We start from the raw sequence: 12,551 nt of genomic DNA, 5'->3' as shown, positions 1-12,551 counted from the left end.
ATACTCAGCAGGCCAGGCAGCATCCGTGGAGAGAGTTAACGTTTCAGGTCTGGGACCCTTCATCAGAACTGGAAAAAGCTGGAGATGTAACAGATATTAAGCAGGTGCAGAGACAGGGGGAGAGGGGGGGGGGTTAGGAGGGGAGGAATGAATTGAAAGAACACCCTGTACTTTTGTAAGAGGCAGGAAAGATAAAATGTTGCAAATGGGAATGGCAAAAATCATACAGCATGAAAAATGGGGGCAGGGATAATTATCTGAAATTGTTGAACTCAATGTTGAGTCCGGCAGGCTGCAAAGTGCCCAATTGAAAGATGAGGTGCTGTTCCTCAAGCTTACGTTGAGCTACATTGGAACAATGCAATAGGCCGAGGACAGAGAGATCAGAGTGGGAGTGAAGTGGAGAATTAAAGTGACAGGCGACCGGAAGCTCAGGGTCACCCTTACGGACTGAACGGAGGCGCAGTATTTTGCTATTATATGGGCTAGTGTCAGTCCTGTGACTAATTTGTGAGGATTCAGAATGACACACAGAGCTCCACAAGTCCATCTCCACACAAGCTATGGAATAATAATACAAGAGCTGATGAGCTGCGAGCACATGGTCTGGTATTTACCTCGCTTACCCTTTTGAGTTGAAGCAAGCGTATCAATTTAATGCAATTGATACTGAACTCCACCCAGATGCAAGCGCCAGCCTATGTGGACATTATACAACACAGTCTTCAATTTGAATAATTTCAGGGTAAAGCAAGCAATAGGTATTAAGTGGTTTGTACCTACTTTGCAATCAAAACATTTGCACAGGAATAATGCCTCTGAAGTGAGATTTTGCACATCAGGTGATATTTATCTTTTCTAATAGATGTAAAACAAGTTAGCATTAACCAAGTTTAAATTACTCCAGCAGAAACACCACTTCTAAGATCAAAGGTAGCACGAGCCTTCCACATGACATTACCCGATCACAACTCATCTACAGCCAAAACAGGTATTGCAGGTACCTTGCGGAACACCTCCGTTCAGTCCGTAAGGGTGACCCCGAGCTTCCGGTCGCCTGTCATTTTAATTCACCGCTCCATTCCCACTCGGACCTCACCGTCCTTGGCCTCTTGCATTGTTCCACGGAAGCTCAACGTAAGCTTGAGGAACAGCACCTCATCTTCCGATTAGGCAGTCTGCAGCCTTCCGGACTCAATATCGAGTTCAACAATTTCAGATCATAACCTCGGCCCCTATTTCATTTTCTCTTGTAATTGTTCCACTCCTTTTCTTCCCCCCACCCCCCCCCCCACCCCCTTTCCCTCTCACACCTGGCAGCTATCTTTTGCCCTGCCAGTACACTTTACACCTAATCCCAGCCTATTACCATCTCGTCTAGCTTCTAATCTCTTTTACTTCTTTTGTTTCTTTTATTCTTTTGTCTGATCGCAGCCCTGCCTCCGATCTAGTTTCTTTTCTTTCCAGTTTTGAAGAAGGGTCCAACCCAAAATGTCAACTCAAATTTCTCTCCACGGATGTTGCCTGACCTGCTGAGTTTTTCCAGCATTTTCTGTTGTTATTTCGGATTTCCAACATCTGCAGTATTTTGCTATCGTATTGCAGGTAAATGTTGACACTTTTTTAAATGGATTTTGCCATAGACAGAGCCTGAATTTTCAATGCCTTTTGAGACAGAATGCTGCAACCAACACTTACTTTTTAATATACATTCGATTTATAAATCAAAGCATAAATGGAGAACAGCCAATATTCTCCGTAAGCTTTAATATCTTTATTTTTCTCATTCGAAACTACACATACTTTTCACTTCTACACTGCTTAGGAGGTGCTATGAAAGAGAAGCAATGAGACAATGGCAAAGGAAGTGATGCAGAACAAGGATAAGAGAGGCTAGGAGGACCAAATGACACCAAAAGCAGAAGCAAAAATAACAAACTTCAAGCAGTTAAGTCAGACATACATTTCAGATGATTGCAGGGAGTGCACACAGAAAACATGAACGACTGAAGTAATAGAGGATTTTCTCCATACCCAGCACTGAAAAAATGTGATTGCATCCCTCAACACCGCCTGCATTCCCTGTCATACCACCCATCACCTCCCACAGAAAGAGGAAGAAAGAAACAAGGAAAAAGACAATCAGGAAAAAATAGAAACACACATGAGGATGATAGAATATGAAGAAAACTTAAAACAAAAAAAAATTGTAATCCTTGACTTGCTATGTACAGCACCATGGGAAATCCAATTTACTTACCAATTGTTGTGGACTGAGGTTTCACACTGCTGCTGTTACGCTCTCAAATTTCAGCTTTAAATCATCAATGTCATTACACAGCAACAATGAAGAAAACAAATGTTTGCTGGGTGAGAGAGAAATGGGTAGAGTAAACGTCCACAGTTACTATTTGAAGCTGTATATGCTCAGATCAGGCCACACCTTGAGCAATGTGTTCAGTTCTGACCTCTGTAGTGCAGGAGAAACAGCCAAATACTAGAAACAGCGCAAAGAAGGGCCATGATGCTGATCTCTAGGATCTGAAGACTGTTATAAGGTTGGAAAAACTTGGACAATTCAGCCTTGAAATTGAACAAATGAAAGAGGGCTGTATATAGAGATACACAAGTTACTGGTGGTACCCCTTTGTATTTGAAGATGACAATTCTTTCAAGTCTTGAGTGCACTAATGTTTATTATGCCTATACAGAGGCAAGCTCACCTGCACACTTCACACCAAACAGCCCATTTGGGGTCAACAGGCTGCTGTTGCTCACATTTCCACTGTTGCAGTTTCTCCTTCAGAAGATCTATACTCCGATACTCATACCACCTGACACTGATATGCATCACTGCTCACCAGTTCCTTCGATCAGCTCTAAGATTTTCCCAACTGTATACACATTATGTAGCTTGTGACAGTGCTCAAGTGTGCCCTTGCATCGGTTTCACTGTCCACTTGGATGCTGTTTGCCCGATTCCAGCTTGCTGTATTAAACCCTTTTTGGCATTCTTTAGACTTCCATACAGCTGGCATGTGAAACAGCCAATGACAGTAAGCATTTCTGGTTCCTGTTTGGTCTTCTATTTGCACTTTTGTTGGCTGGCTCACATGCCAGCTGATAAAGCAGTTTGATTTACTTCTGCTTATAGTTTGATGACGGTCTATGTAACTCAACAGTGGAACAGCAGTAGTTTGCTGCATTGCTCTGCATTTTCTCTCCGAGTTCATCAGGTTCACACTGCTTCTAATGCTACAGTGAGAGGAATGATTTAAACCAAGTGTTGCTCTTTGGGCCATATACTGCAAGGCCACAACACACTGAATGAAATCCACAAATGGCCCACATTCAGCCCATGGTCCACAGGTTGGGCATCAATGACGTAGACAATAATAGACAAATGCACAATATAAGACTAATGTGGGGAAATCACAGAATCATAGAATAGTATAGCACAGGAGGCGGCCATTCGACCCATTGAATCTACGCCGGCTCTTTCGAAGAGCAATACCAGTGGAAATAAATGATACATTCTTTCAACTGATTTGCGCAGTTGAAAAATATACTGCATTTTAGAAAATTTGGTCAAAGCAAGTAAGAAGATAACCACTCATGCTCAGTTTATAAGGACACTCATGAAAATGTATTTGAAAAACATAGTCCTGGCCAGCAGCATGATCCAATAGGTCTCCAATCAGCCTCACTGGGAGAGAAACTTTCAATATCACACTGCTGGGCACAACAGAACCTTTTTAATTCAAGAGCAGTTGTGGGGGAGTTACTCAGACGAAGCTAACAGGAACCTGGCCATTTCACATTTCATCCAATTAGTGATTGTAAGCATTAATTTCCTTGTGTTGTCTTAAGCTGCTTTATGATTTCCACAAAGCATCGGAGCTTTGTGGTCACTGTGACATCAGCTGCTATTCTTGCAATATAAAAGCCACATAGAAATGGATTTTTTTGTAAGTGAAGTGCACTTAATATCTTGTACAGTCCAGGTTATGGCATCACAATAACTTGCTATTACTAGGGATACATGCATGATGTAAAAAGTCTGCAACAATAACAAAATGTCACAATAAACTCTTAACTGGCAAATATTACAAACGGAAGCATCACCTTTTTAATTTAAAAAAGGTCAACTCCAGTTTAATTTGAGAAACTGGCAGACAGAAAATGTTAAACAATAACAGCACACAGAATTGTCAATTAAAATAACTCCATCTGAAGGTTCCTGTAAAGTCTGTGGGTTGTACAGTTAATAACGACACAGACTTCAGGAATAACAAACAAACAGGTCTTTACTATTCGAAGGTCAGGGCGAATCTGCCCAAGGAATCATGCCACAACACTTATGTACCGGTGTGGTCACCGTCGGTATTACAGTATACAGAAGCCAAACAAGTAGTGCCACACCTAAAGTAGTTCTCTTAAAGGTGAACGGTTACATACAATAGTTCTCTTAAAGGTAGACGGGTACATACACTACAGTTCCTGCAGCTGTTTATCCCTTAAAACAGCATAAAACTAAATTAATAATAGTTCAATTTCCTTGTTTCTACAATTTGGATCGCTAAGTCTTAAACATGTACAATGGGGTTACAATTTGCAATAATACCTCTACTTAGAATAGCAGAGCCACAAGATTAACATTAATTGTATCAGTTAGCTATAACTGGGGTACATTGTTTAACATCTCATTCAACAATTTACATTTATAGCAGCAGGGAGAGCGCAATTCGGGAAAGTGTCCAAAAGTACACAAAGCGGTTAACTTTGAAAAAGCTTTTGAACACGTGGAATTAGCAAAATGAGGAGCCACTCGCTCACCGAGCCAGACACCTGAAATAAATGTATAGCTTTGAACGAGGAACTGTACCTGATATCCACTTTCTTGGATCACTTAAAAAATTGTACTAGTTGAAAAAACTACACAAAACCGACTGTCATTTTCAATAATATACAATATGATTCGGAAAGATTTATTGCAAATGGATTTATTAATGAAGTCTTTTTAAAGTGAGCAGAGCAGCAAGAGACGATGTAACACAGTTGCTTTCAATATACCGGGTGCTACAAAGTCTTGTACAAATGAACTTTATGTCGTAAAGCAACACAAAAGATAGACTGAAAATAAAAAGAGAAAAAAGGTCCCATCTTCAGCCTTTCCCGCTAGTTATGCATCGACAAATCTTTAAAAAAGACACCAAAAATAGAGAATGAAATCAGCACTATTCAAAAGAGGACTTTGTCCTAAAAAACGCAGAGCCTCCTGTTGTGTGTTTGCGACAAACAGCCTGGAATATTGCACACACTGTAAAGTCCACATATCTTATTTGGAGATTAAATACAGGTTTTGCCCAAAATGCCATCTGATTAAACATATGCAGAGCCAGCCTTCAGCGACAGCCCACCACAGAGGCGAGTGCCCGGGGTCCAGCACGGTGCACACTCGCTGCAGCTGGCACTTGGTGTGAGCGCCGAATAACCCACAGTCAGCACTCCCCCTCCGCACTGCTTCCCGGTCGTTCTTTTCCTACCTGACGCTGTAATAGGACATCTTTCGGCGCCGTTGCTATGGTGTTGGCGGCGGCTCCCGTCTCCCGCTCCTGGCTCCGTCACTGAACTTCCACTCACTCCGGGAGCCCCGGCCGTAGCAACGCACCCGCCAACAAACACCATTCCCATTGGTCCTCTGTCTTTCTCCCACCGATACACGTCATCCCATTCAACCATGGTTAACCCCTGCTGCTTTTCTAATGAAAGTCCCGTTTTCAAGCAGTCTCTTAGTAGTAACGTAACCCCCACCCAAAGTCCTGGAATCATCCAAATCCCTCGTTGATGTTTATGCAGTTAATGGGCCCAATCCAGTGGAAGTCTGGCCATCTGCTCAGCAGTATTCCGATCACCTTGTGACGGCTCCCATCCAAGGTGTAGGCAAACTTTCAGACTGCACTGCTGCAATCGATACCTTGTCTGGAGCATGCAGTTAGGACATTTGGACGAGCAGGGAGCAATGCACAGGTTGTCTGGCTTCTTCCCGGATTGATAATTGGGTCTGCCTGTTTGGTAAATGTTATGAACACCATCCACCCCAAAAAGTGCTTCCAGATTTCATTCCTCACTGGCCTAGCTCTTAATTGTAAGATTATGCCCCATTGTTCTGGATTCCCCCACTAGAGGAAATAGTTCAACAGCAAAATACTACGGATGCAAAACAGAAAATGCTGGAAATAATTAGGTCAGGCAGCATCCGTGGAGAGAGAAACCGAGTTAACGTTCCTCTGTACCCTATCAAATCCCTTTATAATTTTAAACACCTCAATTAGATCACCCCTCAACCTTATAAACTCAAGGGAATACAAACCAAGTTTATGCAACCTGTCCTCATAATTTAAGTCCTGGGATAAATCTGGTGAATCCTTTGCACCTCCTCCAAGGCCAATATACCTTTTACTGAGGGGCAGTGACCAAAACTGAACACATTACTCCAGATGGAGTCTGACTTTTGTTACTGAGTTTATCATAGTTGACTTTTAATTTGCTTATTTGTCACTCAATGGGAGCACTACAGTTGCTAAGCAGAGTGTTGTTCTATTTTCTGCAGAATGTGGATGAAAAGAAAGCAGTTCATTAAAAGCTGAAGAAATACTGGGTTTTATGGCAAGAGATATAGAATATAAAAGTTGAGATGTAATGGTGAATCTTTATAAAACCTTAGTGAGACCACTGTTGGAATACTGTGTGCATTTTTAGACTGCATACTTTCGAAAAGACTGGCAATAGAGAGATTTCAGATTCACTAGGATGCTGCCTGATATGAGGAACTACAAATATGAAGAAAAAGTTGAAGGAAATGGGCTTCCAATGGAATGGTAGACCATGGAATGCACTACCAGAGTTAGTGATTGAAGGAGGCAATATAAAGGAATATGGGAACAGAGAGGGGGGCATATGGAATTAGGGCTACTACTCAGGTGGAGGACAAAGATCAACACAGACTGGTTGGGCTGAACAACCTATTTACGTGTTGCAATATCTATGTAATTCTATGATAGAGTTTTAACATTCAGCTATGGTTACAGTGAATGATATGGCACAGCAAAATATACTGCTAATTATCCTATGAATTTTTACACTTACTGTGTGTTACCCCACTACTAAAAAAAGATTCAGAAGCACTGGAATTGGTGGTCTGAAGAGAGCTTAGCAACAATAAATCATTTGCTATGATCATATTTTTAAAAAGCTTCTAATAGTTTTGAAAACAAAAGCCAATAGTACAAAAAGCATTCTTACCTGGGCTTTGGCTGGGCAATGTTGTATCCAGAAGCTGCCCATCTTGTATCCCATCTCGAATAAAATATTAGTTGTTTAACGCTGCTTTATTATCACTTTTTTAGCTTTTGTATATTGTCCATCAACCCTGCTATATCTGTAAATATGTCCCAATATAGGCCACGGATTCCATTCCCCTCCCTGACCACAGTCTCAGGCTGAACCAGTTTGCAACCATGGTGCCTATTCGACCACGAGTGGAGCATCTGACCCCATATCCTCTCCATCACAAAGACCTCCATCCCTGTAACATTGCCCTACCTCAGAAATATTAAATGACATAAATTACTTCAAAGTCAGGATAATTGGACCAGAGGATATAAACAGAAATGTGAAAAATAAATGTAAAACATCATAGGAATGCCAGCACAGCATGAGGCTATTCTTACCTGTGCCAGTGCTCGCTCTATATCATATTAATCCATTGCAATCTCATTTCTGCACTCTATCCCAGTACATAATAATAATTTTCCTCTTCAAGTTTTTATTTGTTTGATTCTCCTTCATTAGCTATTTGAAGTAATGCATTCTATATGCTAATAACGTTTTGTGAAAACAATGCTTGTAACCCCCCCCCCCTATGCTAAATTTATGCCCCTTTGTTACCAATTTATAAACTAGTGGAAATAATCTTTCACTTCTAATTCTCTCAAACCTTTTCAATACTTTGAACATTTCAATTAGATTGCACTTAAGCTGCTTTGCTCTAGTGAATTCAATCCTAGTTTTTCCAGTTTCGTCTAACAACATCAACTTGTATTTATATAGCACCTTTAACATAGTAAAAAGTCCCAAGGCACTCCACAGGAATATTTTAAGACAAAAAAAACTATATCTTTCATCATTGGTATCATCCTTGTAAATCTACATTGAATATTTTCCATGGCTCCAATATTGTAGCTATAATGGGCTACCCAAAACTGCGCACATTACTTTACCTGTAACCTAACCAATATCTTGTACAGATACATCGGCCCAGATTTTGCAGTGGTAATGACAGCGAAACAGTCAGTGTTCACCGTCATTACCCCTCTGAAACTGAACGTAACTTCAGGATTTAGCACATGCGCAAATAAATGCGGAAATCCTGAAGTTGCAGTCAGTCATTCACTGCTCCGCCACAGGTTGCACTGTGGAACTCCCCATAGCCGGCAATCAGGGAAATCACTGAACTGACGAAAACGTCTCCTTTTCCACTCTTATATCAGTGTTGAGCACCCCATAAAAAGTTAAGCCTTGTTGAAAGAGGTGTAACTGGGGTTTTAACGGTATATGAACAAATGCTCTGGCCTTGAAAAACTAATTTTATATTTGTGGAATGTCAAATTTCTCCATTATGATAAAAATTACTATATTTTTACAATTAATTTTTTTACAAAGTTTGTTTATATTTCAGCTTCTACCTTAACCCCATGTGCATGTCCCAATCTTTATTTTGCTCTCTATAAAATCTTTAAACAGTGAATGATAATCAACTCCTAACAGTTGCAACTCTGTTGGTCGGAGTATAAATCAGGAAATAGTTGGGGCTTGTAATAAGGGAACAGCTATAATCATGGGGGATTTTAACTTTCATATTGACTGGACTAATCAAATTGGGCATGGCAGCATTGAGGAATAGTTCATAGAGTGTATTAGGGACGGGTTCCTTGAGCAGTATGTAACTGAACCAACCAGGTGGCAGGCAATCTTAGATCTGGTCCTGTGTAATGAGACAGGATTAATAAAAAATGTCCTAGTAAAGGATCCCCTTGGAATGAGTGACCATAATATGGTTGAATTCCAAATTCAGTTTGAGGGTGAGAGAGTTGGATCTCAAACCAGCGTACTAAGCTTAAATAAAGGAGACTGAAGGTATGAGAGTAGAATTGACTAAAGTGGACTGGGAAAACAGATTAAAGTGTAAGACGGTACAAGAGCAGTGGTCTACATTCAAGGAGATATTTCACATCTTTCAAGATAAATATATTCCACTGAGGAAAAAGGGGAGTAAAGGAAAAGACAGCCATCCGTGGCTTAGTAAAGTAATAAAGGATAGTATTCGACTGAAAACAAGGGCATATAAATTAGCCAAATCTAGTGGGAGGATAGAAGATTGGGAAGCATTTAAAAGCCAGCAAACAATAACTAAAAGATTAATTAAGAAAGGGAAGATAGATTATGAAAGTAAACTAGCAAAAAATATAAAAACAGATAGCAAGAGTTTCTACAGCTATATAAAAAGAAAAAGGGTGGCTAAAGTGAACGTTGGTCCCTTCGAGGATGGGACCGGGAAACTAGTGGTGGGGAACATGGAGATGGCAAAGACGCTGAACAAATATTTTGTATCAGTCTTTACAGTAGAGGACACTAAAAATATCCCAACACTGGACAAACAGGGGGCAATGGGGGGGGGAGGAGCTAAACACGATTAAAATCACTAAGGAGATGGTACTCAGTAAAATAATGGGACTTAAGGCGGATAAATCCCCCGGACCTGATGGCCTACATCCTAGGGTCTTGAGAGAAGTGGCGGTAGGGATTGTGGATGCATTGGTGATCATTTTCCAGAACTCCCTGGACTCAGGAAAGGTCCCGGCAGATTGGAAAACTGCTAATGTAACACCCTTATTTAAGAAGGGAAGTAGACAAAAAGCTGGAAACTATAGACCAGTTAGCCTAACATCTGTGGTTGGCAAAATGTTGGAGTCCATTATTAAGGAAACAGTAACAGAGCATTTGGATAAACATAATTTAATAGGACAGAGTCAGCATGGTTTTATGAAGTCATGTTTGACAAATTTGCTCGAATTTTTTGAGGATGTAACATACAGGGTGGATAAAGGGGAACCAGTGGATGTAGTGTATTTGGACTTCCAAAAGGCATTTGACAAGGTTCCACACAAAAGATTACTGATCAAAATAAAAAATCACAGGATTGGGGGTAATATACTGGCATGGGTGGAAGATTGGCTATCTAACAGAAAACAAAGAGTTGGGATAAATGGTTCATTCTCGGGCTGGCAATCAGTAACTAGTGGTGTTCTGCAGGGGTCAGTGCTGGGACCCCAACTCTTTACAATCTATTTAACGATTTGGAGGAAGGGACCGAGTGCAACATATCCAAGTTTGCCGACGATATAAAGATGGGAGGGAAAGCAGTGAGTGAGGAGGTCATAAAAAACCTGCAAAAGGACATAGACAGGCTAAGTGAGTGGGCAGAGATTTGGCAGATGCAATATAATGTTGGAAAGTGTGAGGTTATGCACTTTGGCAGAAAAAATCAAAGAGCAAGTTATTATTTAAATGGAGAGAAACTGCAAAGTGCTACAGTACAAAGGGATCTGGGGGTCCTGGTGCATGAAACACAAAAAGTTAGTATGCAGGTGCAGCAGGTGATCAGGAAGGCCAATGGAATCTTGGCTTTTATTGCAAGGGGGATGGAGTATAAAAACAGGGAAGTCTTGCTGCAGTTATACAGGGTATTGGTGAGGCCACACCTGGAATACTGCGTGCAGTTTTGGTTTCCATATTTAAGAAAAGATATACTTGCTCTCGAGGCGGTTCAGAGAAGGTTCACTCGGTTGATTCCAGAGATGAGGGGGTTGACACATGAGGAAAGGTTGAGTAGGTTGGGACTCTACTCATTGGAGTTCAGAAGAATGAGAGGCGATCTTATCGAAACATATAAGATTGTGAGGGGGCTTGATCAGGTGGATGGGGTGAGGATGTTTCCACTGATGAGTGAGATTAGAACTAGGGGGCATAATCTTAGAATAAGGGGCTGCCCTTTCAAAACTGAGATGAGGAGAAACTTCTTCACTCAGAGGGTAGTAAATCTATGGAATTTGCTACCCCAGAGAGCTGTGGAAGCTGCAACATTAAATAAATTAAAAATGGAGATAGACATTTTCCTAGCAGATAAGGGAATTAGGGGTAACGGGGAGAGGGCAGGGAAGTGGACGTGAGTCTAGGTTCAGATCAGCCATGATCCTATTGAATGGCGGAGCAGGCCCGAGGGGCCGTATGGCCTACTCCTGCTCCTACTTCTTATGTTCTTATGTTCTTTTCATCGATCTGAAACGTTAACTCTGTTTCTGTCTTCACAGATGCTGCCTGGCCTGCTGAGTTTCTCCAGCATTTTCTGTTTTTATTTCAAATTTCCAGCATCTGCAGTATATTCTTTTTATTTTCTGGTTTGCTGTCTGTGAGGATTCGTCAATATGATTGGCTGCTTAGACAGCTTGATGACATCACTGCTGCTGTACATTGGGATCCCCTTTTGACAGCGCTACAATCAAATTAAGGTTGAGAAAGCTAAAGTTTTCGCCACAGAGATCGGGAAATCTTTGTGGGCCGCTTTCTCCAAGGTCAGTGACAATCGTTGTCACTTCGCCGCTGACTGCAAATTCTGGGCCATCAGTTCCTTGCTTTTGTATTCAATTAACCTCTATCCAAAACCCAGAAGTCCATTTACCCATTGTATGGCCTTTTGCAATCCTGCTTTTAAACATTGTTTATCTGTACCCTGAGATCTCACTGTTCTTTCACTTAATTGAGAATTTTAGATTATTTCCATTGTTCTTTTTCCACAAAATGTATTGCTTCACATTTATCTACATTGAACTGCATATGTTGTGATATTTATCATATATCTGTCCACCCTTTTAACAACCACATTTTCTTGCAGTCTTCTGGATTCTTCCTCAATTTGCCATTCCTTATAATTTGATCTCATTAGCAAATTTTGATCTCTATTTGCCTATGTGCAAATCATTTCTGTAATAGCAAAAATAAAGAGGTCCCAACAGGGCAGAGCCAAGGTTGAATTTGGGTGATGGGGGTTGTCAAAGTCTAGATTTGGCCAACTTGGCACAGCACAGCCATGACAATATCCTCCGATGCTGCACTGCCATTTGCGCCAGACACAAAACCTCAACGGGATTGCGATTGGGAATTTAAGTTAAGTGAGTAAATTATTTATAGTCCGTTTTGGATGAGTCCTGATAGACAAAATTAGCCAGCCTCAAGGTGACTGGTGAGGGTTATGCCCACGGCACCCCCCCACGGCTCCGCCACTGGGCCACAACAGTTATCTGGAGCACACCACTAGCTACATCATGTCAAGCAGGGAAATATCCAATTATTCATAGTATCCGCACCACCACTTTACCGTTAACACCGGAGCCTTTAATAGTCACAAGTCTCTAGTGTGGTATTTATCAGAT

General features: G+C 41.1%; 1 protein-coding gene across 9 annotated transcripts in view; it reads right to left on the bottom strand.

Moving 5' to 3' along the window:
* LOC147106155 (tubby-related protein 3-like) overlaps positions 1-7,676 on the bottom strand; it is a 204,447-nt gene extending 196,771 nt beyond the window's left edge. For 3 of the 9 annotated variants that reach the window (XM_086008999.1, XM_086008996.1, XM_086009000.1), the window contains exon 1: positions 5,547-7,673. In XM_086008999.1, coding sequence (XP_085865125.1) covers positions 5,547-5,566 — 20 coding nt within the window. In that variant the 5' untranslated portion in view covers positions 5,567-7,673. Of the gene's footprint in view, positions 1-5,546 lie in introns of all 9 variants that reach the window. The other 6 variants (XM_086009004.1, XM_086009002.1, XM_086008995.1 and 3 more) reach the window with 6 other exon arrangements.
* Positions 7,677-12,551: the final 4,875 nt, after the last annotated feature.

Source organism: Somniosus microcephalus, chromosome 16 (assembly GCF_052327205.1).
Source record: "Somniosus microcephalus isolate GS21.2 chromosome 16, FLI_Smic_1.0, whole genome shotgun sequence".
Taxonomy (NCBI): Eukaryota; Metazoa; Chordata; class Chondrichthyes; order Squaliformes; family Somniosidae; genus Somniosus; species Somniosus microcephalus.
This window is presented reverse-complemented; position numbering and strand designations above follow the sequence as displayed.